This window comes from Trichoderma gamsii (assembly GCF_001481775.2).
Source record: "Trichoderma gamsii strain T6085 chromosome Unknown Scaffold_27.2, whole genome shotgun sequence".
NCBI classification, from domain to species: Eukaryota; Fungi; Ascomycota; class Sordariomycetes; order Hypocreales; family Hypocreaceae; genus Trichoderma; species Trichoderma gamsii.
The window spans coordinates 160,049-186,381 of NW_020171364.1; the positions used below are offsets into that span (position 1 = coordinate 160,049).

The 26,333-nt window shown below is 49.7% G+C and overlaps 7 protein-coding genes across 7 annotated transcripts; 4 read left to right on the forward strand and 3 right to left on the reverse strand.

Moving 5' to 3' along the window:
- Positions 1-2: 2 nt before the first annotated feature.
- On the forward strand, positions 3-4,723 carry TGAM01_v207358 (hypothetical protein; the record flags this gene model as incomplete). The annotated part of the gene is made up of 4 exons (XM_024550077.1): positions 3-282; positions 336-1,041; positions 1,296-1,941; positions 2,288-4,723. 4 exons carry the CDS (start codon positions 3-5, stop codon positions 4,721-4,723), a joined length of 4,068 nt encoding a protein of 1,355 aa, XP_024405165.1.
- Positions 4,724-5,217: 494 nt separating this feature from the next.
- TGAM01_v207359 (p-hydroxylaminobenzoate lyase) lies at positions 5,218-5,850 on the reverse strand (the record flags this gene model as incomplete). Its single annotated transcript, XM_018807565.1, has 2 exons — positions 5,218-5,674; positions 5,771-5,850. 2 exons carry the CDS (start codon positions 5,848-5,850, stop codon positions 5,218-5,220), a joined length of 537 nt encoding a protein of 178 aa, XP_018659209.1.
- A 2,434-nt stretch (positions 5,851-8,284) lies between these two features.
- On the reverse strand, positions 8,285-12,579 carry TGAM01_v207360 (hypothetical protein; the record flags this gene model as incomplete). Its single annotated transcript, XM_018807564.1, has 3 exons — positions 8,285-9,997; positions 10,062-11,556; positions 11,627-12,579. The coding sequence occupies 3 exons, from the start codon at positions 12,577-12,579 to the stop codon at positions 8,285-8,287; spliced, it is 4,161 nt and encodes a 1,386-aa protein (XP_018659208.1).
- A 2,025-nt stretch (positions 12,580-14,604) lies between these two features.
- On the forward strand, positions 14,605-15,587 carry TGAM01_v207361 (uricase; the record flags this gene model as incomplete). The annotated part of the gene is made up of 2 exons (XM_018807563.1): positions 14,605-15,394; positions 15,454-15,587. The coding sequence occupies 2 exons, from the start codon at positions 14,605-14,607 to the stop codon at positions 15,585-15,587; spliced, it is 924 nt and encodes a 307-aa protein (XP_018659207.1).
- A 378-nt stretch (positions 15,588-15,965) lies between these two features.
- TGAM01_v207362 (60S ribosomal protein L23) lies at positions 15,966-16,568 on the reverse strand (the record flags this gene model as incomplete). The annotated part of the gene is made up of 2 exons (XM_018807562.1): positions 15,966-16,484; positions 16,548-16,568. 2 exons carry the CDS (start codon positions 16,566-16,568, stop codon positions 15,966-15,968), a joined length of 540 nt encoding a protein of 179 aa, XP_018659206.1.
- Positions 16,569-16,995: 427 nt separating this feature from the next.
- TGAM01_v207363 (hypothetical protein) lies at positions 16,996-18,369 on the forward strand (the record flags this gene model as incomplete). The annotated part of the gene is made up of 4 exons (XM_024550078.1): positions 16,996-17,140; positions 17,236-17,264; positions 17,401-17,683; positions 17,864-18,369. The coding sequence occupies 4 exons, from the start codon at positions 16,996-16,998 to the stop codon at positions 18,367-18,369; spliced, it is 963 nt and encodes a 320-aa protein (XP_024405166.1).
- Positions 18,370-22,727: 4,358 nt separating this feature from the next.
- Positions 22,728-24,624, forward strand: TGAM01_v207364 (tetratricopeptide; the record flags this gene model as incomplete). Its single annotated transcript, XM_018807560.1, has 6 exons — positions 22,728-22,742; positions 22,818-22,967; positions 23,031-23,366; positions 23,423-23,584; positions 23,638-24,477; positions 24,604-24,624. 6 exons carry the CDS (start codon positions 22,728-22,730, stop codon positions 24,622-24,624), a joined length of 1,524 nt encoding a protein of 507 aa, XP_018659204.1.
- Between the last annotated feature and the right edge of the window lie 1,709 nt (positions 24,625-26,333).

The window sequence follows — 26,333 nt, forward strand, 5'->3', positions numbered from 1 at the left end:
ATATGGATGAGACAAGTATAGAGACAACGGAGCCGATCTTCGAACTTGCGACAGAATGCGAAACTCTATTTTCAGATCATCTCTCGATGCTGGAAAATGAATCAGACTTCAATGGCGCGAAAGTCGTTGGAGAGTATCAGCAACGGTTCTCAGCTTGGGCGGCTTTCTTGGGCGTATTTGCCGTCCCAGAGATGTGTCTCGACCGCAGACTCCGCAGCCATGTTGAAATTCAGGATTTGGTTCTTCGCTTGTTGGATATTATGAAGAGAAATTTGGTTCACCGTGCGTCTCCTACTTATTCGTAGCATCAGAGCTGATGGTAACAGTATTTATAGTTTTTGAAGAAGATATCGACATCCCCGACTTAGATCAAGTCTCTCCAGCACAAATCCGCGTCAACTTGGAAAGTCTAAGAGGAATTGAAGGAGCCGTTGACCGCCTCAACCATCTCGGGAGGACCATACAGCGATCGTCTGAAGCAGGGCAGGCAACCAAAGTTGACAAATTCACAACGAGCTTTGACTCCACTTCCTTCGAAGAGATTGCGCGCTTAGCTATGAAGTCATTCTATCCCGATGCCAGCGCATCTCTTTTGAATCAGCTTATCCAAGCAATGACCGATATGTACGAAAAGTTTCATTATCGGCGATCGAGACAAGTACGACTCCAAGCTCGACCTAAAGCAGCATTGTTCACCATTGGCGAAGACTCAGCTGCAAATCCAACGGCAAAAACAGACAGAGCATCTCCTCGACCAACAGCTCCTCCTATATTAGATGCCAACAAGCAACTACCCCACTTAATCTCAATGACGCATTTAGAAGACAGGTCACACAAATCTAGAGAATCCAATCCAACGTCCCTGGATAGCCGAGAGTTTAGTAGGCTGTTTTCGCGGCAAGGGGGTGGATCCGTTGGGAGCAAGACAAGATCTATCCTTGTTAGTCAGGTTGCTTATCCTCAACCATCTGAAGAAAGCCTGGTTTGCGAATGGTGCTTCGCAACTCTCTCGAAAGATGAGCTCAAGGGAGAGAAGTGGAAGTATGGTCCTCGCTTATTCCAATACCGTAGATGCTTATAACTGATTCAACGTGTAGAAAGCATTTAAATGAAGACTTCAAGCCATTCATTTGCATTTCTGAGAAGTGTAAAGGGCAGGCAAACCGATTTGCAACTTCGAGAGCATGGTTCAGCCATATGCTCGAATCACATGGTCAAAATTGGCATCGAGAAATACATTTGCCGATATGGTGGATTTGTCCACTATGCAATAGCAAAGAAACGACTTTTTCCAGAGCACAAGATCTCTCAGAACACATATTAAAACTTCACGATGATATTTTTACAAAGCCTCAAATCCAAGTTATTGTACACCAGAGTCAGCTCCGATCCCCGCGGCCGCAGGACATGTGCCCCTTGTGCTGCCTTTCAATGAGAGATGAACAAGGCAAAGAAAAAGAAGAACAGCATTTGAAAGTAGCACGACCAGACTTTTCGTCAAAAGATCAGACGCCTGGGAAAAGTCCCAAACGTGTTAAAACAGAGACCGGCTCAACACGCCAAGCTCAGTATGGTAGCCTTGAGTTTGAAGGAGAAATGAGAGAGATGATACCAGATACAGGAACCAAAACTGCCGAAGATACACAACGAGTGGGCATTGAATCCATCGCAAGACACGTCGCCGCGCACCTTCAAGGGATCATGCTCTTCACACTGCGTATGATGTCCCTAGACATCTCAAATGCAACAGCAGATGAAAAGTCTCTATCTAGCAGTACTAATCACGACTCATCTCGCGCTGGTGAAGAGCAACAACGTTTTAAAGAAGAGACGGGCGCCTTCGTTGACATGTCAGAAGAACAGGCCAATAGCATGGAGATTGATGACCCTTCGATTCAGGATACTATTCCTGACTGCGAGCATATCGTTGATTGGCAAGACGTAATTAGCGATACACAGCAATTTTCAGGGACGGATAGCTTTCTACAAGAGGTTATTCGCTCCGGCGCTTTCCACAATAAGGAGTACGTTGCGATCCATCACATTATCATGATCATGTATTAACATATCTCAAGATCAACAGGTACAGCAAGCTGCATACGACTTTAGCGCGGTGTAATATTGAGACTAACATCAATCTTTAGAACCATCTCGCATTTCGACTGCACAAGCCAAGGCAGAAGCCGCTCTTGATGCCAAAGAGCAAGCAGAAATAGCCATGCTCACGAACAAGAAAAGCAAGAGAAGTCTGGTTAAGTCGGATCAGACCAGGCTCAATTTCCTGCAGCAGAGCGTCGCAAAACGAGCCGAGGAACGAGCTGCGCGAGAAGTCAAGGCAAGAGAGGCTGAGGAGAGAGCACGCGCTTCAATTGGCCTTCCTCGAAATGAACATTTCGTTTGTCCCGAGGACCTTTTCGGTCGTATCGCCAAGCAGTCTTCTGAACCAGCCAGTTGTGTAGCACTTGTAGGTTTAGGCGGCATGGGCAAATCCCAGCTGGCTCTCGAATTTGCGCATAGAACTGCAGCAGAATCGCCCGAGGTCTGGGCATTCTGGATTCACGCCGGCACTCTAGAAGATATCGAAGAGGGCTTTAGAAGAATTGCGGAGTGTATCAAATTGCCCGCACAGAACGTGCCATGGGACGACTTATATCAGCTCGTTTGCGACTGGCTTTATGATGAACAGAATGGCCCCTGGATTCTAATCCTTGACGGTGCCGATGATCCGAGTGTGTTCTACAAGATTTCAGATGTCACGAACGTACTGAGATCCAAAAGGCGCCCAATTGGAAGTCTATATTTACTAAAATCACTGAGACGGAATAGCTCAATAATCGTCACAACTCGCAACAAGGATTTGGCTGGTACCCTAACCCGAGGTCATGGCAGCATAATCGAAGTTGGGCCAATGCCAGTGGTAGAAGCCACCAGTCTCTTCAGAAAGATATTAGGGCCAAAATTTCAGCCGGCCTCAGATATGAATGCGGCGATTCACTTTGTAAAAGGACTCGGTCTTAATCCTCTCGCCATCACCCAAGCGGCGCTTTATTTAGACAAGTATTTGCCAAAAGCCACTACTCTTGCCAACTATTTGAAGAAACTAGAAGAGAACACCGTGGAAAAGGCCCGGCTTCTAAATTTCGACGCTAATAGCATTTTCAAGACTTGGGAAGCAGCTTTTGACTTTATTCGTTCCCAAAGGCCCTCTGCAGCCAATATTCTGTCACTCATGAGCTATTTTGATCGGCGAGGTATTCCTAAGTGGCTCCTTGTTTCCGATATACGAGACAACAATAATCCGCGAGCAAATAGCCCGAGTATAATGGGACGATTAGAATTGGATGATAGTGAGGGCGATATAAATGATGACTCAACCGATACATTCGATGGCGACATAGACATGCTCATGAATTATTGCATTATTGCTGCGAATAGGACGAGAGACATGTTCGAGATGCATGCACTCGTGCAACTTGCAGCCCGGGCAAGTATGAGTAATACCGAGGCACAGAAATACTGCGCGCAGTTCATTCATCGACTCGCGGCAGAATTCCCAAGCAACCCACTTGGCTATTGGTCCACCTGCCAAGAGCTTTTTGCTCATGTTCAAGCAGCAGCCAAATATAGTCCTAGTGATGATGCTCTAGAAGACTGGGCTATTCTTCTATATGATGGAGGGCGTTATGCGCGGTTGCTGGGCGACTACGAAACCGCAAAACACATGAGCAATAAAGTATCAAAGGCTAGAGAGATGATAAGTGAAGAAGAGCAAACAGAGAGAGAAGCTATAAGACTCTTGGAGAACTCATCATTAACCGCGCTAATACTGATGGATCAGGGGCTATATCATGAGGCCGAAGGGCAATTCACTCATGTAACAGACACATTCAAAAGAATGGAAGCAAGATGGGAAACAGCTCGCTCTAACACATTAACTAGTATGAACAACTTGGCGTCGGTATATAGAGTTCAGGGGCGATGGAAAGAAGCAGAAAAGCTTCTTACCCAAGTCAGATATCACAGGGCAGAACTCAACAAGGTTGGCGCCAGTGCTCTAGCGACCCTGGCCAATCTAGCATCCACATATAGGGCGCAAGGTCGATACGTTGAAGCTACAGCGCTTCAAGAAGTCGTGCTGGAGAGTTGCAAAACACAGCTTGGAGAAGGTCATCCACAAACGTTGACAAATAAGAGCAACCTGGCATCACTGTACAGGATCCAGGGCGAGTTGGAGAAAGCTGAAGAGCTTCAGATTCAGGCGATGAATGGTCGCGATATGAAGTTTGGCAGGGAACATCCAGACACACTAACAAGCATGAACGGCCTTGCGTCAATCTTTAGAGCTCAAGGCCGACTGTGGGAGGCCGAAGAGCTGCAGGTGCAGGTAGTGGAACTTCGAAGGACGAAGTTGGGCGAGAACCATCCCAACACCATGGCCAGCATGAACAACTTGGCCCTGATATTTTACGAGCAAGGCAAAGGTGAAAAAGCTATAGAGTTGCAATCACTGGTAGTGGATATGTGCAAAGTCAAGTTTGGGGACAGCCACCCTCACACTCTGACCAGCATCAATAACCTTGCTCTTATTCGGAAAAGCCAGGGCCAACACCAAGACGCTATGAGGTTGATGAAGTCATGTTCTGATAATCGCCAGGACATTCTGGGCCCTAAGCATCCTTATACTATCTCGTCCATGGCGGCGTTAAGGCGGTGGATCGAATGAGTTACTTCTAGTCTTTCTTGAAATATTCATTTTGGATGCTAGTTCATGCTTCTATACTTCATATGAGTTGAAGAAGCGTATATGACTGAGAGATATCTTGCGAGTAGAGTTTTGGAGCATTAGAGTAACTTCATGTTTCTTCTAGCAATTGGCGGCCAACAGCAGCCAATAGGGCATAACGACCGGATTTTCTAAAGCAACGGTATTGCAAAGCCAAATGCGCCAAAGCTTGCATTATAAGACTGCAACTTCCAGTTCATCACAGATCACAAATGTTCAACTCATGGATAATTGAGTATTTATTTTGTTAAATAGCAAGCATCCTAGTCATCCTGCAAAGCACAAAGCTTCCCGCTGTTGAAATCCCTGTCAAGGCCTAGCCGTTGCCTGCGTGATGATGACCACCCACATGAGTACCACCGTGCTGCTTATTGTTTGTGGAGACTACCGAACAATTGATCACCAATTGTTACGCATATTTCCCAATAAGGCCTTTAGAAGTCTCGAGGGTCCTTGAGCTCCTTGAAAGCCAGGCGACCCGCAGGCAGGAAGACAAGAGCCACCAAGCCACCTCCGCGCACTGAGGGAGCATGGTGAGATCCGGGGTACGGTGACGTCCAGCCTGCGCCCTGCCAGCCATTAACTCCCTTCATCTCCGCAGTGGGATCGAGCTGAATGACGCAGTTGAGTTCACCGTACGGGTGAACGTGCGCAATGTGCTCATATCCGTCGTTCTCCAGGTAAACGGTTAGAATGCTGAAAAACTTGGTGTCTTCTGACGGGGGGCTAATATCGCAGAGTCGGAAGTTGGCTCCATCAACGCCTTCTTTTGAAACCCAGCCCTCGTTGTTAGCTAGACCTTGTTTGATTAAGCTGCTGAAGTCGTCGTAGTAGGGAGTTCCAGGTCCAAACTGGCTGTTTAGTCTAGCTTCGAGCTCATTGCCAGGAGTTCTATTGAAGACCGAGTTGTAAGCAAACTGAATACGCTCTAGCTTTTTTTTAGAGATGGAAGCAGATGGAGAAGAAGATAAAAGAAGTTACACTTACTCTCCTTCAATCTCAGCAATGAACTCTTTAGCTCGGTCAATGAGCTTCTGGTGGTTGGGGTGAAGAGCAGAGGGACTCATGTTGAGTGAAACGAGAATTTGTGCAGTTTGCAAAAGAAAACACGATTAGAGTTCTTCAGTGAGTCAGGGACTGTTTATGGACTAGAGTTGCAGTTTCGTACTCTAAAAGAATACTGTTTAAAGGTAAGATGGTATGAGGGGTTCAAGGAACTCATTAACGAGAAGCGGTGGCCTCCTTATATATGAGAGATCAAGTTCCAGTTTATAAGAACGTAACAATAATTCTATATAACAGCGCTAATAACTAGCGGGTATTATGTAGCCGACCTACATGTAGATCGTGCAGGATTCGTTGCGGAAATTTACCCAAATTGGACAATGAATTCTAATCTAACCGGATTAGCTAGCCAGGTTTGGCCAACAAATGTAACAATTTACATTTATCAGACCGCTCTAAAGTATTACAACAATAGGCTTGAGTAAAGTGATATTGCCGAAGGCAGAAGGATTCCATATATCCGCTTAAATGCCGAGTTCAGGTCCGCTTAAGATGACAGGCCGTGGAATCTAGCGAGTCTTGCTTCTTCTATTACAAACAGTCAAAGGACTACGGAAGATACCGAGCTAGTCAGCCATGTAATAATTGTAAAGTAATAAACTTCTAGTGTGGAGAAACCTGGTAGTCTAAAGAGCTTCAACGCCGGTATACTTAAGTTTTGTGGTTTATGTACGATACAAGATCCGTGTTTATCCAATCAATTTATGTATACACACTGTAAAAGAGTCAAAATCCTAGTATATAACTAGAGACTCATTATCACAAAAAGCAGAATTATTTAATAGCCAAAATTTAGTCTAAAGTCTAGCTTAACACGTATTAGTATAATACTTACAGCAAGCCGGGGGTAGATAGCTAGTATAAACAATCTTACCTCAGATCCTTAAAAAGGGTACAGCGGCCCGGCTGTTAGAAGAGCATTGAACCGGGTAGTTGTCGTACATATCTGATCCTCCAGCGTAGCTTCAAATTCCCCACGCAAGGCATCGCAATCTCCTAGATGCAAGCCACATCTTCCTGATCTACGCAGTACGACCCTAATTGCTTTGGGTTCTCCGTCCGGCAGAAATACAACGTTCAGACACGCAAAGTCTTCCCCATTCACACAATCGGTGATGGAACAACATAAACAACTCTCCTAATACTACCTAGATAGTATTAATTCTGAGGGCCGTCCCCAAAGTCAGCACTATGTCCAGGCGCAAGGGTCCTAGATCTCATCTCATAGCCCCATATGCCGCTTATTCGCCACAATAACTGCAGATGATAGCGGGTAGCGAAATCCGCCAAGGAACCCATGTAGATCACAACGGCCACTACGTAGTTTCAATGGAGTAACACATCTCATCTATCAACTAATTTCTCACGGCTTTACACTGCTTATTTTCTCGGGTTCGATCCCCGGAACCGCTACCAATAGAAAGACTCAGGGGCATATTTCACTTCACTCATTACACGCACAAGTACTATTGCGATTGATGTCTGTAGAATTTTCCGAGATAATTGCTGTGCTACATGAAATACATGAAACTGATAGTTCAGCTGCAACTCTCACCAAATATCCCTATTATGGGAGGATATAAGACTTTACTAAGAACAGTCCTTTCCTAATCAGGGTAGCTGCCGTCTTATAATATTCGACCCTAGCAACTCAGCTCCGCGTCTGACATATCTGACATCCCACACCAACTCACTGCCAAAACCTTACAAAGTGCTGTTACGCAACATCCAAGTTTTCACCCGAAAGTTTTATTCCCTTCAAAAGTTCATCCGACTTTTGGATATGTAAATTGCCAAATTACTGTACCAAGCGGGTAGCAAAAAGCCAGGGAATCCGAGGATTTTTCACACACAAAGAGATAAACATGTGCATACAAACACTACAGATGATCCACATAATTTGTGCTCTTAAGTATTATTGGTTCTTGTGTGACTATTCAATCTGCGGTCCGTTCCTTTGACATCCGCTTGACTACCTAGGCCGCTCTTATATTTTCTCCCAGAAAGCCTAGGCAACGAATCTCACATACCAAAAAAAAAAGGCTGAGCTAATATGGAATGTAGCATAGAAGATATAAAAGTGAAATTGTCAAAAGAACCTCTCCCAAAACAAATGCTTCGTTGCCAAAGCCACCTCCTTTCCATCCGCACCCCTAGCGCCAACATAGAAAAATATCCCTCCTTTCGCGCCTAGAAAAAGAACAATAAAAGAAAAGCTGAATAAATGTTTCTCGCGGTTGCAAAAGCAAGACGTGTATATGTATGACGTGTGTTTGTGTTTGTGTGTGTGCGTGTGTTCGTCATCCTTTTCCCTAATTTGTCGGATTAAGTTCCGTCGAATCCTTCGAGCCCTATCTCACATCCTTTAGAGCAACCAGCCCTTTCCTCTTCCTGGTTCCTGTAAAAACACCGTTTCTAAAGATACGGGCCAGTTTTTCACCGTCGCACTCGCAGAGGCGCCGGGATCAAATCCTGCGGAGGTTCCATAGGCTCACTGATACTCCTCTGCCTCTCCGTTCTATCATCTCTGTCATCGCCAGAGCTAGCGCTGTCATCTGCATCCACTGGGCTGCTCTCGTCTTCCTCGCTGCTGTCGCTTTCATCCTCATCGAAGATGATTTGTCGCATCACACCCTTTTCGAAAAGATCAATAACCATCCTCCGCACACCAAGTCGGTAGTGGTTCCACTCCATCAGACCCATAACCGTTTTGAAGAACTCGGCACTTCGGAAAGCTATCGGCTTGCGCGCTTTGATCTTTTGCAATTCAGTGACGGCCTTTCGATACAACACCGTATTGCCGAGATCCACTATAAGCTCGAGAATCCGCTCGCTAATAGCCGCATCATTAATCAGGGGAGGCATTTCGGATAACTCTAGCGGCGGACGGGCGGGCCTAGGAGGCGGTTGCTCCCGGATAGTGCATTGTGACTCTGGTAACGTAATCGAAGCAGCTGTTTCGTGATGCCAAGGTGATAGTGAGAATAGCTTGGACAGGTTAGAAGGAATGCAGAAGCCGAGAGAATTGCCCATCAGTGTCGTATTCGCGTCCCAGCCATGTTCGGATAATATTTCAAGGCCATGGGTCGAACGGGAAATCAGGCCCAAAACGAAAAACGCCGTCCCCCGCAAACTCATCACTTCGTGGGTAATTGCAATCTTTATAATCTGCTCCACCATGTCGGTGGATTCCAGGAAAGGCGCACCTAATTCCATGGATCCTACATTTCCCACGGCCCAGAGGCATCCCTTGACCTTTGTGATGAGCTCAGGGTCCTCGGATTGCATACCATGATCGCGAATTGTGCTAGCGAATTCCTCAAAGTGGCCCTTGTCGCTGAGCAGCTTGCATCCCTCTTGGGTTCTTGTTAGCTCTCTGTAGAAGTGGGGTGGGATATGGTTATCGTGAAAGTCTGTTTCGGCTTCTTGCTCATCAAACATACTAAGTCGATGATTCTGTTCGTCCGTTTCCGAGAGGAAGGCCTTTGCCAAGCTGGCTTCAATGAGGCCAACGTAGGAATCATTCCTTCCCAAGAACCAGTCATCCATCTCGTTACTGATGTAATCCAGACCATCCAGATAGTGGTAGCCAATAGATGTCGACAGAAATCGAAGCAACAGCGGAGCTCCAATTTCGCCAAGATGGTCCAAAGCAGGGCGGCACTCTACAATGTACGCCAGATACGCTTTTCTGTTGCAGGCCTTCTCCAGTATCTTGACCGCGGTGGAGCACACCTCAATCTCTGGGTCATATAGTTGCGTGACCAAAAGTTGAATAGCCCACTTTGAGTCGCTGACTTCGCCGTGGCCGTTGATGGAAGGTAACCTTCGCAGAGTGCATTTCCGAAGCGTATTTGTTGCGTGTATTCGAATCTCTTTCGTGCCCGCTGTCAATGCTTTCGAAAGTAAAATGCGATGATGACCCTGGCGGCTGTAATCAAAACTTGAAAGAAGGAGCTTGACAAGATCAGGTCGCGTTGTCAATTCGTAGATGTGATACATCATATTGAACATCTTCCATCTCTCGAGCATAGCCAACCCTTTCAAATCACCAGTAAGCACCCCAAGCATGGGGAAATAGCCGGCACAGAGGGTGTCCGTCAGCCTATCCTTGGAGAACATGGGATACTGTGCGGTAAGTCCACTTGTCTGTCATTGATGTTAGCTAAAGGGGGAAGGTTTTCTTAGCACCGAAAAGCAATGGTTGTCCTACCGGATCGCATTGAGCCAAGCATTCCGCAATTTGCCTCAACAACTTGCTATCAGCCAAGAATCGCACTCCTTCCGGCGACTGAAGCAAGGAGTGCATAAGTGCGCACCCAGCTCTGACGTATTTTTGAGTGTTCCGTGTATTTCGGACTTCCGCAAACTTGTATTTGAACGGCCGGTAAAAACTCATGATTCTCTTCATAAATTTAGAGGCTTTGATGGCTTCTTCGAGCCTCTTGCCGATCTGAAGAGGGCCGTCAATCACCTTCATGATATTCTCCCAATTCCACTTGGAGTAATTGGAATGGTTGAGGACGCCTGTATCGATAAGAAGCTGGCGGAACGTAGCATCGTCAAAGGCCACGGTAGATCCTGCCTTGCGTTGGCCATCCAAGAGAGCCAAGTCGTTCATGCTATCGCTCGAGGGTAAGATTCCAGCCAAAGAGTCTGCTGGTGCACTTCGGTATAGCGTGCGGTTGATGCTGCTCATCTGGTACACAATGCTTGATGCAATGTAGGATTGGTCATCGCTGAACTTCGCTGCTGCCGAAAACAACTCTGGCAGAAGCTGTATTTCTGCACTCCATGAAGGAGGGAGCAGTCTAGCTGCCAGCTTGAGCGCCTCGCCGATCAACAGCGTCGTCTTGCGCTTAAGCATAGTATCGTTCTCAGAGCGTGCAACTTGTAAAAGGGTTTGGATAAGTCCTGACTTGATGAAGACTGCCAGAATCAATGCCGTATAGTGATCCACAAAGTTCTGTTCGCCCGTATCTTCCTCAAGATACCCTCGGTCTTTTGCGTCAGTCTTCAAGCTGAGGTTGTTTACCCTTCCATAGGTAGTTAACCTCCGTCCTGCCAAGAAAGAGACCGCCCAGGCGGGGGGTTTAATGCGAAGCAATGAAAAAAGCAAGTCCAGAATGGTTTCTCGTACAACAGGGCTCGGAAGCAATAAGCTCATAACGAGTGACCTGATGGATCGAAAATCGTACATGCAGAGCGTCATGAGGCCAGACCAAGACCGCATAGCGACAGATATGGCCTTGCAGTTTTGTTTCAGTACGGCTTCGCTTCCTGCCAGTTGGCTTGTAAACGCGTTGAATACCACGTCCAGGCCATAGCCCGGTTGGACGAATCTTCGCCTCTGTGGCGTATCCAAGAGAAAGAGGAAGGCGGATGCCAGACTCTCAGGGGCTTTGTACGTTCCTTCGGCGAGAGCCTCAGAGAGGGGACCCAAGCCACCAGATGCGAGAAGCAAGCGAGGGTCTCGAACCATGATCTCTGCGAGGGTCTCGATGCAGATGGGCCGTAAGCGATCCGCATTTTGCTCAGAAGGCTGTGCCGAGCCAGATCGATCATCACCATACTCGGCCACAGCTACAATGGTCCGTACAACAGCGCGCGAGACTTCCTTGGCTCCGTCTTTAACGTCCAGAAAAGCTCGGACAAACTTGAGGGCCTGCTCCCGTTCAACATCGGCCTTTCGATAGTTGTTCAGTGACCTAAGACACATGTTAGTCTGCGGACATACAAAGCAGGGTGCTCAGCCGCCGCTTGGTCTCCAAAACCTACCGTACGACTAGGAAGTCGGTATTCAAGCTTCTAATCTTCCTAAGAGAGTTTCGATCCGAAATTGCATATCTCGTCGCGCGATAACCAGCCGCCACAACTTCTCTGCTTTCGCTGAGTAACATCATCTGCATCCGCAAGCCAAACACGGACCACACTAAGTCGTACTTAAGAGTAGGATATCTCTTGAACAGGTCGACTAAGAGGTTCGCACGGTTCACGTAGTAGTCGGGGGTCATTCCTCCAACTTCCAGCGCTTGTAGAAGCTCGGCGAGTGTAAACGTAGGGCTCTCGGTGGACTCTTCGACCTCTGAGCCAGAGCCCGATCGAAGGCTATGCGGTGAGCGATGTACTGTTGTAACATCCTGCTGGGTTCTGGTCCTGGGAGGTGTGCTGGGAGGTGCCACCTTGGTACGCTGAGCATCTGTAATCTGCTGTTTCAGGACCTTGATGCGCGAGTGGCTGGCCGTCAGCTCGGCCTCGACTCTCTGTCGCTGCTCCTTTGTCTGCTTGGGCTTTTTGAGGTTGAGTGCCTCGAGCATGTTCTCGCTCCCTTCCTTGATCTTCAACTCCCTGTTCAGCCTGTCCCGCAGCATGGAGAGGTTCTGTTCTGCCATCTCGCCATCTTCCATCTTGTCCACAAAGCTGCTCGGGTAGACTGGCGCCACGTCGGTGCGGCTCCCAGAGCGAACGGGCATCATCTGGCTGCGCAGCTCGGAGCTGAAGCTGCCGGGCCCGGCGCCGGGGATGAGGCTGTTGCCCCGAGGAGCAAACGCGGCCGAGGCTGACAGATTCCTCGAAGCCCCGCCATTGGGAATCTGCAGCCCAGCGCCCTCGCGGTCGATGCTCGTCCGTCCGATGGTCGGCGCATGGTCGGTCTGCCTGAGGCTCTGGGAGTGGGAGGACTGGCTGGAGGGGGCAAACCCCTTCTGGCTGGACGAGGAGCTGGCCAGCATGGCGATGGCGACGCCCACGGAAGGGGACTATGCCCTCCGGTGGCCGCTGAGCATTCGAAGATGTTCGTGTGGAGCGTGGAGGGGGTCTCAAGGTGGCGTATTGGAGCAGCTCGATTCGCGTGTCTGGCGGTCGATATCTCGGTATCTGCTGGGCTATGTCGAGGAAATGGTTCGAATATCAGGCTCGTGCGGCTGGAAGCACATCTACAGGCGAGGATCTGCGCGATACGACGGTCGTTGGTGGTTGCAGCAGCGTATGGGAGATCGCAGATCTGAGCGGTGGAACTTGAACTTGGCACGGTGGAGGGAATTGGAGAGCTAGAGACCCAAGTCCGGGCGGGAATCCTAGGCCCAGCAGATTTGCATGCGGCGGTGCAGCTTCGACGGCCGGCGAGGCGCTACAGGCTGGATGAGCTTCTCACGACATGTGAAGGAACGAAGTTGAGCGCGCGATGCAGGAAAAGTACAAAGATGGAATTTGAGGATTTGGCCGGCTGAATGCATTGGCTGGGTCCGAATGACGCCCAGAGAGCTGATGGCTGGCAGGCTTGTCGCATCAGCTGTGGCACAGCTGTGGCCGTACACTGCGACGCCCGCCATTTAGTGATTGATATGGATAACAACGATGCTACCCTATTACTGAGGCTGGAAGTTGGGTTTCATGGAACAGAAGCTTCTAATAGAAAATGTGGTTGAAATCATATAAGTACTTGAAAAAAAAAATTTATAACAGAGAGGAATTGTTTTTCCCTTTCTTTTCAAGATCAGCTTTTGTAAGATGGTATCTTGTGTTTTACGTTGGCGGTTAAAGTATAGGCGGCGAGCAACCGGGGCTTGATGTCCCGATGAGATGGCAACCGAAAAGGCCAATCAATTGGCATGGCTAGAGAATCGTAATCGATCAACGATACTACACAGTTGGTAGTAGCGTGCTATGAGCGATCTGCGGAGAACTAAGCGCATATGCCCGATATCAACCGCCTATGTTGGTTGATAGCGGCAATAGCACAAGAGCCATCTGAGATCCAAACGATTCCTAATCTTGGGCTCATCTAATGAAGCCACCATCAATCTCGTCCCCAGTCACCACGACGAATACATATTAGTCCCATCTAGCTGCTGTCTAATTCAGATACTACTAGTATAGGTAGATAGTAGTGACTATCTTAACCAAATCAACCTCAATACGTAGCACAGCCTTATCCGATATATCGGCCGGCTCCCATCCGATCAGCTCATCGTTATCTACAGCATACATGTACACAACGCAGCTTCAACTCTCGAGTCACCGCATCCCAACAATACAAACTCTGGCTAGCACCGGTACTTTAAAGCAAACATCAGCCCATCTCCCAACCATATCCCCCAGGCTGACACGATACTGATTCATCCCATCAATCTCCAGACCCCGCCACAAACTAGATCACAGCCCCGGAGCACCGCGGCGCTGGGAGTTCGGCGGGCTCCGGGCCTCTGGCGAACCCCACCCGCTGGCAATTGCACTGTCCTGTCTTCCCCAAAGCAACGCCCGTGGCCCCTCGACGCTGCTCTCGGCTTGCCGCTCATGCCGCAGACGGAGGGCTTGCCGGGAGCTGCCATGCACGGTCGATCGCTTTCTAGTCCTATTGAAGTTTGCCAGGCAAAAAGACGGCCAGCATGAGGCGATGTCCGAGACGAGCCGTATCTGAGTCCGTGTCAGATTCGCACGTGCGTGGCCCGTACTAAGTGGGATCATCATCTTGTAGATACATGACCTAACCAACGGCAAAGCATCAATTGCATATCCAGCAGTATATATATCAGACCACACTCCAGTAGACTTATTTTCATATCCGCTTCTTCTTTTCCTCATCATAAATTTAACCCCTCCTTACTTTTGTGAATGCTTCTGTTTCCGCTTGGCTGGTAATTGGCTCTCCAGATCAGATAGCTCCCATCTCGTGTGACCACATCCCTCCTCTTCACTCAACGTGTAAACCAACCGACATCATCTCCATCACCACAGCCTCAATTAAAGAGAACACCATGGCTTCCGCTCACGTCTCCGCCGCCCGCTACGGCAAAGACAACGTCCGAGTCCTCAAGACGGACCGCGACGCCGCCACGGGCATCCACACCGTCACCGAAATGACCGTCAGCTGCCTCCTCGAGGGCGACATCGACATCTCCTACACAAAGGGCGACAACAGCGTCGTCGTCGCCACAGACTCCATCAAGAACACAATCTTCATCACCGCCAAGCAGAACCCCGTCAACCCGCCAGAGCTCTTCGCCGCCATCCTCGGCTCCCACTTCATTGAGAAATACAGCCATATCCACGTCGCTAACGTCAAGGTCGTCACGCACCGCTGGACGCGCATGGAGATCCGGGGCAAGCCGCATCCGCACAGCTTCATGCGCGACGGCGAGGAGACGCGCAACGTCGAGGCCCGCATCAGCCGCAAGGACGGCATCGTCATCAACAGCGGCATCGAGGGCCTGACTGTGCTTAAGAGCACCGGCTCGGCCTTTCACGGCTTCGTGCGGGACGAGTTCACCACGTTGGGAGAGACCTGGGACCGCATCCTGTCCACGGATGTTGACGCTACCTGGACGTGGAAGACGTTTGCGGATGTCAAAGCCGTGCGGGAGTTGAGCTCAAAGTTCAATCCGGCGTGGGAGGAAGCTCGCAACATTACGCTCACCAGATTTGCCGAGGATGAGAGCGCGAGCGTGCAAAACACAATGTACAAGATGTGTGAGCAGATTCTGGCTGCTGTGCCGGAGACGGAGCTGGTTACCTACTCGCTCCCCAACAAGCACTTTTTCGAGCTCGGTAAGTTCATGATCTAGATGTGACATGAGATAGATAAGCCGCTAACATAATTTGTACAGACCTAAGCTGGCACAAGGGCATCAAAAACACCGGCAAGGACGCCGAGGTCTACGTCCCTCAGTCAAACCCCAACGGCCTCATCAAATGCGAAGTTGCTCGTGGTCCCGCCACCAACCGCGAATCACATTTGTAGAAAATGAAGAAAATGGGAAGAGCTGTTGAAGAAGTATCAAATTAAATGGCGGATCAGTGCTTGGCTAAGTGCACCAGGCAGATGGTAGATCATATTGCGCCCTTATATCATGACGGGCTTATTGCGTGATAGTACGCAAGCTGTTTTAGTAGTATAGCGTTTCTGTAAGAATTGATTTCAGTTAAAGTGAAATAATTGATCATGTGTTGGTCTTTTTAATATTTGAACCTCGCTCTAGATTCTCTATCAGAACAACAAGTCCCCGGTTTTTCTTTTCGTAACCAAAGTCATGAACACACGAAATATAGTACAAATAGTACAGTAATCTTTATCCTCAGATTATCATCCCACAAAAACATCAATCAATCGTTAACATCCTCATAACCTATCCTTATCCGTATTCCGTATCGCCTCCACCGCCTTCTGCCACCCCTCCGACCCAACAACCTTCCCTCCAAACCGTATCACATTCTGCTTATACGGATGCGCCTCGCCCTCAAACGCCTTTAGTCTCGCCAGCCTCTTGTCCCGCAGCCTATTCTTGGGCAACATCCCGCTAACCGCCTTGCGCAGCACCTCGCTGCCGCCATGCTTCTCCATCAGCACGTCCATTGTCACCGTCTTCAGGCTACCGGGCCTCGTCGTGTGTCGGTAGTAGTTCTTGCGCCACATCTTGTTGCCCGTGGTGTGCAGCGCGGCGCAGTTTGTCACCACGACGTAGTCGCCGCAGTCGGTGGAGGGGTCGAACGTGGGCTTGTGCTTGCCCATGAGCAGGACGGCGATTCGGGATGCCAGGCGGCCCAGCGAGGGGGGAGTCACGTTGGGCTGGGTGGTGAGGGTTGGGTGAGGTGTTGAGGCGGAGATTTGGTGCCATACTCGGGAGTAGGCGAGCCTTGTCTGTTGGAGCAGAGAATGTTAGAGTATCGAACGATGGCGGCTACATGAGAAGGAAAATCTTACCAGGCCAATTGTCTGCGACATCTTGAGTGATGTGCAGAGTCTTTATGTTTAGGAAAGAAAAGAACTAATCAATGCAATTGGAAAAACCAGCACCAGGGCACCAGTTCCGGCGTGAGCGTCACCGTTCGTTGCAGAACTCGATCAACTTCTACTCCAAAGCGGGCAATATCCAATATCACGAACTCGAAAGTTTGCGCATAGCCAATTGCAGCTATCCGAATGCTGACTCAGCAGGTCTTATCGGCCTCTTAAATCACATGACTCTTATCGGACATGCAGAAGAAAAATCGGAGCTTCGACGGAGAACGAAGCTGTTACACCAAAGCTTCTGGGGCTCCACAATCCGGAGGGGGACCGCTGTAATCCCGGCGTTATGGCATCACTCGCCAATGAATGGATTTCAAAGCACTGACTTGGCCGGTCTCCGTTAAATCTCACAAGATCATAAATGGCGCTTAAGAACGCTGCAGCTTCCAAGATTCTGGCAGCTTCAGTTGGCGTCTTTGCTGGCTATTCTGCGTATCGATACAGAGCCTCTCATTACTCGCCCCCTTCAAAATCTCAACGAGATAGCCCTAGCGCTTCAGGCACAGGTACGTACTCACTCGTGCATACAAAATCTCACCTTAATCCATCCTCGATATATACAAGCAGCCCCGCGTTGCGTTGCTAACAAAGTCGTCAAAAGGCACAATGGCTGTCAAGCACAGTTTTCAGGTATGCCTTTACCATTCACGTTATTCATTCTTTTCATCTCTTCTCCTCTTTGTAACAAAGAGATGGAAGCCAAAGAAGAAAATCCGTGCACAGTCCATGCAGCGCTTGAGAGACTGATGAAACACTGGGCAAACAGACCCTCTTCGCCGTCCCGCTCTCCTGCGACGGCTGCGTCAAGTCCGTTTCAGACTCCATCTACAAACTAGATGGCATCAGCAAAGTCGAAGGAAATCTCACGGACCAGCTGATATCGGTCGAGGGATCTGGTGAGTTATCACACGATGGCTGTTGCTCTGAAAGCCCATCTATACCACATGCTAACGCATCGGGCCATGCCGCAGTCGCACCATCTGCCATCGTCGAGGCTATCCAGGCCACGGGGAGAGATGCCATCCTCCGGGGGTCCGGCACTTCAAACAGTAAGTTTCATAGAAATAGCCGCTGGGCTTTCAGCCAGGGTTGTCCGTGCGTGCTATGACAGCGGCCTCCTTTTCATAGAGAGACTCGTTTAAACGGATGGGGGCGAATCATCCACGTTTCGCCAAGGAGGATCAATTGGGCGTGAGAAACAGTGGCTAACACAGACCTTGTTTACTCAGGCGCCGCCGTGAGCATCCTGGAGACGTTCACAGATATGCAGATTGAGGAAGTCGACCGCGAAGTGCGAGGCCTTGCCAGGATGGTACAGGTCAATCCCGAACGGACATTGATTGATCTGACCTTGAGGGGTGTTGCTCCCGGTACCTATCGGGCAACCATTCGCGAGTTTGGAGATCTCCAAGACGGTGCTGCATCTACCGGTCCAGTCTGGGTCGGAGGAAGCAAAGAGGCGCCAAAGGGAACCCTTGGTATCGTCGAGGTGTCCGAAGATGGCCGCGGATCCGCCTTTGTAGACCACGGCTTCCAGATCTGGGAAGTCATTGGCCACGCCATGGTTCTGACGAGACAGGATGAGGGTTTACCGCTCAAGAATGACGACAACACAGTGGTTGGCGTCATTGCGCGAAGCGCGGGTATGTGGGATAATGACAAGACTGTCTGTTCTTGCACAGGTAAGACACTGTGGGAAGAAAGAAAGGATGAAGTCAAGAAGGGAATGCTGTAGCCCGGCCAGCCTATTTCGATGAATGAATTGAATGAGTAACGCAACTGCTTACCCCCTTTGCCAAGTTGTCCAAGCTTTTTTCCTTTTTGCTTACAACTTCCGTTAAGCTTAACTCGTCATCTCCTACTAATCTCACCCGCTATCTCCTATGAATCTCATCAAACCAGAACACTAAACAGATAGTGTAAACCGGCAACTGAGAGTTGAAACTTTCCGAGCTATCTGCCCCACGATAGCGGAGCGATAGTATCAGGCCTCAAATTGACAGTTTCATGCCACTCAGGGGTCCAGAAACGGCGTAGGCTATCTTGTAACGCGAAAAGTACAGGGGCTCTACAACGTCAAGGCGAGGCGAGGAGAAAACGCCTGCCCACGCAAAAGCACGGTTCTATATTCCTAATCTCACTGAAACGCCTTCAGTTCATGCGTCCTGGCTGGCACTGTGCCTTTTGCGAGTGGTTGCCTTGAGGTATCTCGTAGGAATGGTAGCAGATAGTGTCTATGCGCGGAATACGGAGCACCACCGCCACTAGCATTCGTCAAAGCGCGAGGCTCACCAGTTACATACGCTTAAAGACATTCCCAAACGGTAATCCCAAGATGAGAGGCCGAGCGGGTCTGTGTACGTTGAGAAACGATGGAGACGCTCTGTCAACTCTTCATTGCATTGCAACAGCTAGAGCCATGATGTTATCCGTGCGGTACGCGGGGTTGACAGCTGCCAATGATGCCAAAAGCAGCAGAAATGCGATAAACAGAAACGCCAAGATTACGACCACGGGGATCCCGTGTCTTGTTCTCAGCAGACAATCGGATGATCAAGCTCGCTCTATGGCACCACTGGTCGGAGAAGCATTTCCGAATATTCCACGTCCATTCGCCTTAGACTCACCCCCTCCGTCGCACCATCACTTCAATCAGTGCTGCAGTACATATGATAGGATCTTCGAATATTCAGGTCGTCGGGCTGGTCATCGTCTCATTTTCAGGAAAACATCATTGTCCAACGCAGAGGATGGGCGAGGAAAGTGATATCAGTGCGCGGACCCCTCGTTTGGAAACTCATTGGCCCTGAGGCGCCGTTGGGGCATGAGATGCAGCATCTTCGGCGCGTAGAGAGCTAATGAGAACATTTCAACCGGCCAAGCGTGTGAATGAGCAGTGTGATATAATTTACTAGCCAGCATGAAGCATCAGCTCCTACATTGGGGGGAATAGGACACCTCTAGTACCTAATAGCAGTGTATCTGAGTGAGCTCACCAAGAACAAGCATTAGCCATATATGCGGGGGCATTAGTGAGGTAACTCATCGCCTAGTCTGTTGTTGCCGCCCGCTGCACAATGGGATGACTGACATGACGATGCCAAGTGGTTGTGATGTGCGCCATTAGCGGTGATGGAGGCACTGAAAGCCAAGGGAACCCCAGTCTGTCTACCCAGAATGAGGCATCGGACCCAGCTATCCACTCATGTGCTTGTGATGATCCGGCGGTGAAAGTTGATAGATGCTTCTTTGTATATTCCCGCCGTCGGATGCGTGGGATATGATGTAGCATTGGTAGTAGCTTGCTGTTAAAAATAGCTTGAGATATATCAACGATGACACCATCATCTCTGTCTGGCCCGGCTGCACGGCGCGAAGTAAGTATCTCATCCAATCTGGTTGCCGCATTGGGTGATTAGCTGATGGGATTGGGGGAAACTAATTCGCTAGTTTGCAGATGAGATGTTCAGGGCGCTTAGTAGCTCTGGCATAGCTTGACCGCTAAAGCTGGCTATCGGCGGTGCCCAAACAGCTGGGCCTTGTCTACTCGTAACAACTGCATCTTGCTTATTCCTCAGGGCACGCTGACCCAACGTAGAGTAGGAGTGGCTGGGGCAGAGGATCTTTGTCGATGCTTCATGGAGGTGGCTGAACAAGGGCTGCCCAACTGCAAGGGTCGCCGAAAAGGTACGCGCCGCTGCTGGCTTGCAGGGATTCGGCCCCTGGAGAGAGCCAATTAGCGGCGCTGTCAGGCACATCGACTCGGGAACTGCAACGCCGTCTGCCCCAGAATAGGCACACCTTATTAACCTTTTGAAATTGGACCTTATGCCGCTGTAGTGTGCTTGTCCACGTCTATGCGTGCAGCCGCATATGCGGGCTATCGATCGATTGCCCGGAGGAGGGGACTGCGAAGAGCAGGAGCGCCGAAAGTCCAGCGTTCCAGCATAGAAAAGAAGTGCTATTTGGCGTCGTGTAGGGCAAAAGATGGCATGATTGAGGGGTCAAGAATAGAAATGGATGAAAGAGAGACTGAGACGTTTGTCAGTGCACGTGCATAGTATGTATGCTCTAGCGTTAAGAGATGAGGTGCAAAGTAGGTGGTTGTAGATCGATAAGGCTATTTTGGCAGGCCCCCATCAGCCTACGGTGTGCCTGCTGCTCTTTCCTGCTAGATACAATTTCAGTGTCTGGGCAATGATTCTGCTTTGGGCACGTGGCTGGAAGGATCAGGCCAATTTACAACTCTAGCCTCGATCATCACCACAGTTAATCAAAGGGAAGAAACAAATCAGTTCAGCGCAATGCAGCCATCCGAAGCCCTTGGCACCTTGACGAGCACGCTACTGCTGCGGCTAGCGCTACCACTGCTACCATTGCTACCACCTCCGGAGCTGAGTGGTTGTTATTCCACTGCTCTTCTATTTGTACAAAGCGCAAAAGAGGCCTGACGCTACGCTACCGGTACTGCGACTGTGCCCCGTAGTCTGTTTTGGGATCAAGTCGACCGAGCGACTCAGGGCCAAGCTGCTAGAACTGGTAAGCTCCTCGCTTGAGGCTGGGCACTCCAGTAACCTCTCGTCCAGTCTTCTCCTCTGCGAACAAGCGCCCCAAGCAAGATCAGCGTCCGACCCAAGAACAGCCGCCCGCATGAACTGCTCTGATAGGCGAAGAGCGCGACTCGTCTCTCATACGGAGAGCTCGGCTGAGAGCGAGTACCGCCCAGTTAGCAGCTGTATCTAAGCAAAACCGAGGCCTGGCCCAGCACCTTGGCCACGCGACGGTGCAAGCCACCGGCCGTCCTGCGACACAGGGAGAGCTAGACCCGCCCCCTGGTTCCACGACGGCATCGACGCATCTCATGGTACGCCCGTACGAGCTTGCAGACCCAGGCCAAGGTCAACAATGGCGAGTGCCAGTGCCGAGACTGGGGGTATGGCATAGATACCGCCTGGTAGCTTCGAGCTCGACTGCGAATCACCCGTAGCAGCAGGAGTCCAGGTACGTACTCCGCCCAGGCCGGCATGCGCACCCCCTTCTCTGAACCCTGGCTCGGCGTTTGGCGCCCCTCGTGAGATTTGGAACATAGGTGAGGCTTCAGCAGCCCTTGTCCAAAACCACGACACGCCTCCAGAGAACGGCAGGTCAGTTCCCAGTTCCACCATCCCATGCTAAGCTCCGAGTCCCAATTTTCCTTTTTACTACTGCACGCCACGACCATTGCCCCTCGTCTTCTCTCCACTCGTCACTCACTCTTTTTGCTTGTCTTGCCAGCCCAAATGCACGCTACTCGACCCATCACATTGGCTTGTCGATAGCGCCGCAAACCTGTCGTCCATCTTTTAGAACACTACAATCCTTTTTCTGCTTTTTCATCATCAGCTCGGCTAATTCACTCGTTGCTTCGGAGTCACAACAGCTAAAAATAAAATTTAATATTCGGCCGGCCGGATTCTTCACGTTGGAGTATACAGAAGATACTCGCAGGGAGCGCCAGGAATCGGGTGACATACACAGATCAGCACTTGCATACCCCACGGAATTGCCCCCTTGTGCCGCCGCACAGAGTCGGGTCAACTATACGCTCGCTCGATCTCGGGGTGTCTAAAGACGAGCCAGGGAAAAATAATTCCATTACGAGAAGCAGCATCCAAAGAAAGGGAAAAATCGTGCTCGGTAATCTAGGAGAAAAGTCTCTCCGCCTGTCGATTCTGGGATTCGGCAACTTCGAGCACTATCACGGGATCGTTTTCCGCTCGCGCCACTTCCCGCCAAGGTGCACTTACCGCTCGCACATTCGTTTGAGCCAATACCAGTTCTTCCTCTACCTGGCGAGGAGCTGACAGACTGGGTCCTGGGAAGCATTGGACATTGATTAGACAGGCCACCTCGGCGGCCATCCGTTGTCATTAAAGCTGGTCTTTGCCTCTCACCCCCCTCGAGCTGCCGACGGTGCTACCTCTTTTGTTTAGCCTCGACGAGGCGCCAACTGCTCTGTTGGCTATTGCATATACTATACCATTCGACGCACACGTCGTTGCTCAGCCAGCCACTTCGCAATCGTCTTTGTGCCTTTGTGCATAGACAGGCACAATGTCGCTGAAACAGGTCGGTCTTGAAAGCAGCGCCATATCTTCATGACGGTACGAGTGATGGGTGTGCTAATGTGACTTCATTACACAGGAAATTGAGACTTGGGTGGCCGCCCTGGCTCGTTATGACAACAATGAGTTCGACGATGCTCTTGGCGAATTCGACAAAATCGGCGACACGAGCAAGATTCTCTTCAACATGGGCGTTATCCACGCCACATTGGGCGAGCATGAGAAAGCTGTAGGTTATGCCTTGGGTGAGATATCGCCTTGGTACCCCGTCGCTAATATGTTGCATACATAGGTCGAGTGTTATCAGCGAGCCATCCGACTGGATCAATACCTAGCCGTCGCATACTTCCAGCAGGGTGTTTCAAATTTTCTGCTGGGCGATTTCGAAGAGGCTCTGGCCAACTTTAACGATACGTTGCTGTATCTGCGAGGTAACAGCGTGATTGACTATGCCCAGCTTGGTCTCCTCTTCAAGCTCTACTCGTGCGAAGTACTCTTCAATCGAGGACTGTGCTACATATATCTGCAGCAGAAAGAGGCTGGTATGCAGGATCTGGCATATGCCGTCAAGGAAAAGGTCGTGGAAGACCACAACGTCATTGACGAAGCTATTCGAGAGGAAGCTGAGGTTAGTATCGTCAGGAATATTTGCGATATAAAGGGTTGTCACTTACCATACAATAGGGCTATACGGTATTTTCTATTCCTGTCGGAGTCGTGTATCGACCGAACGAAGCCAAAGTCCGCAATTTGAAAACCAAAGATTATCTCGGCAAGGCCAGACTGGTTGCTGCCTCGGACCGATCCAATGCGTTTACCGGATTTGCCGGCTCTGAGATGAAGAATGTAAGTGCTTGTTTTTCGACTTTCGATTCCTTTTGCTTATTGTCTCCCAACAGTCTAAAGCAGAGGCCAAAGACGATCGACCATCTGAAAATCTATCTTTTGCTGCGACAAACCTGGTCAAGCCCGGCCTTCAGTCCCGAAGACAGCAATCCGAGCCTCCAAACAACCGTAACAACGCTTTCCCCCCAACTCCTCCTCCCGAGAACGATCGAGGGCCAAGTCGAGGTGCTTCTGTACGGAGCGCTGGACCGAGACCGAATGTCGGGAAGCTCAGCATCCAGACACAAGAGAGCAGCAGGAGATATGAGAAGGCAATTTCCCCACAAGAACGAACGAAACAACATTCGCGATCAGCATCCGCCAATCCTTCAAGGGGTTACTCCACGAGAGAACCGCCACGAAGACAAAGAGCTATTGAGGAAGAGTCCCCATATGGCGATGAGGCATACGATATGTATGATGGCGGGCGAGGAAGCAAGCAGTCTCGGTCCAGACAACAGCGATACGATGATGAGGACGATGGTTCGGACTATGATTATGGATCCTTTGACGAAGGCGAATTTGAAATGGTATCGAGCGTGCGACGCGGCCCTGGATCTGTTTCCCGACCTTCCCGCGCGGCGTCGCGACGACCTGATATACGGAAGATCCGTGTCAAGGTTCACTCGGATGATGTGAGGTATATCATGATTGGTACATCGATCGAATTCTCGGACTTTGTGGATCGCATCAGAGACAAATTTGGCCTGCGAAGACGGTTCAAGATCAAGATGAAGGATGAAGACGTGCCAGACGACATGATTACAATGGGTGACCAAGATGACTTGGACGTGGCGATTCAGAGCGCAAAGAGCCAAGCAAAGAGACAGAGGCTGGATGTTGGAAAAATGGAGGTGAGTTTGAGTTTTCAAGGCTTATGAGTCGTCGGCTGTTGCCTCGGGCATCTCCCCCCGCTTCGGCATGCGGCAGCCGTGTCGTGCTATTTTAAGTTGAGTTGTCTAACAAACTTTGTTTTCCAGGTTTGGGTTATTGAAGTCTAGATCGCGTTATACCCTATTCGATGATTCGAATATAAGCAGAGCGAACTTTTTCTTGGTTAAGATATCGGCCATGGCATCGTTTCCCCTTCTTCGGTCCTTTCAACATCACTGCGATTGCGACCAATGCTAAGACCGCCTTGGTTTATCCGAAACGACCGCGACATTACAAAGTGTCTTTTTTTTCTTCCTTTCTTGCCTTCTTTTATTTATCTTTGTTTTTTATATTAGGACATGGCGATGGACTTTTTCTTGTGCCGTTTTTGTGACGGACAACATAATAGGCAATCAAAACAGTAGAGCACTGCCCTGTGGGATGCTCAAGCTAAGGTGGAATAATATATCCTCCCGAGGAGGATCTGTTTTGGTTACTGTCTTATTTTGTTTATATCTGCATGTTATTTTGTTTCTTGATGGTGGATGTCGGTGAGATAGAAAGGCAGTCCCATCATGAATGCATGGGGAGCAGCGCTCCCATGCATTCGTCTCGGGACGGTCGAGGTGGCAGCTGAAAGATGCTACAGTAGATAGAAAAGAGGTGGACCCTGCGGTCATACCTGGTGAGGCCACGATGGTCGGGAGAGTTTAGAAAGCCTTGGCCTGAGGCTATTTATGTGCAATGACTACCCAATTACTACCCTTCAAGTTCTGTCTTTACTGTTCTACCTGCAGCGAATACGAAGAGCAGATGCCGGAGCTGAGCCGTTAGTTGCAGTCTCGGCTCTGCAGACCCCTGTCCCTGAGAAGGAACCAATAGATTTGGGCGCAGCCTTTGGCCGATCAGAAAATGAAGCGGTGTTAGCGTCTTGTTCCCGGATTGAGCAGCAGTGGAGTGATAAGCCGCATCTGGCAGAGCAGACAGGGGACAATACCGGCTTTTGCAGATGGTGAAGGCAGCCTTGCAGCTTTCATAAGGACGGAACAGTCGGTAAGAGGTTTTGTTGAGAGGCTAGGCATGGATATGGGACATGGGTGCTATGGAAGCTTCAAGAACTAACATTTGTATGACACCTACTTGTAGTATAGGTGCTTCAGGCTTGAGCTGGGTATTATTGCTGCCTGAACGAAAGAGAGAGAAACAAGAGGTGATGGTTGACGAGCATTCGCGAGAGTGCTACAAGCCATTTGGTTCTAGGGGAATCCAAGGTGTTCTTTTGTTCTGCTCTCTTTGTCTCCTTGTTCCTGCATGGAATCCTTCTCGGCTGCATATCCTACTGGGTAGCACTGCGTGATACTCGCACACACTCACAACGATCCCGCTGCTGTCAAATCCATGATGGACGCCGCCAACTTCCTACTCCAAACTAGCATCTGGCTCGGCGCGCGGGTACCTGGAATCGGCGCCTCTACAGTACGATCTGCGAGATTCTGGCGCCATGGCTGGGGGAATTGGTGTTGCAGTGGCGTGAACCTTTTTGAGAAATTTTATTTTTCCATTTTTTCTTCTTTTAAGCAGCACAGTATGGTTACAGAAGATGAGTTTAAAGATGCACATCGATTCATGTTTTCTGGGGAAGATGTAGTTATGGAGCGACGCGAGTCGTTTTTTTCTTCCGTCTTCTACGTCGGTCCGTATAGAAATACTGGAGACTTTGAGTTGCTGTACGGACGTTATTGGCGCGGAGGAGAACGGCTTTTTTCCACCGTGGGTACAAGCCACTAAAACGGTTTTGTTTCACCGTTGCAAAGGTTAATGCCTTTGACGGTACTCT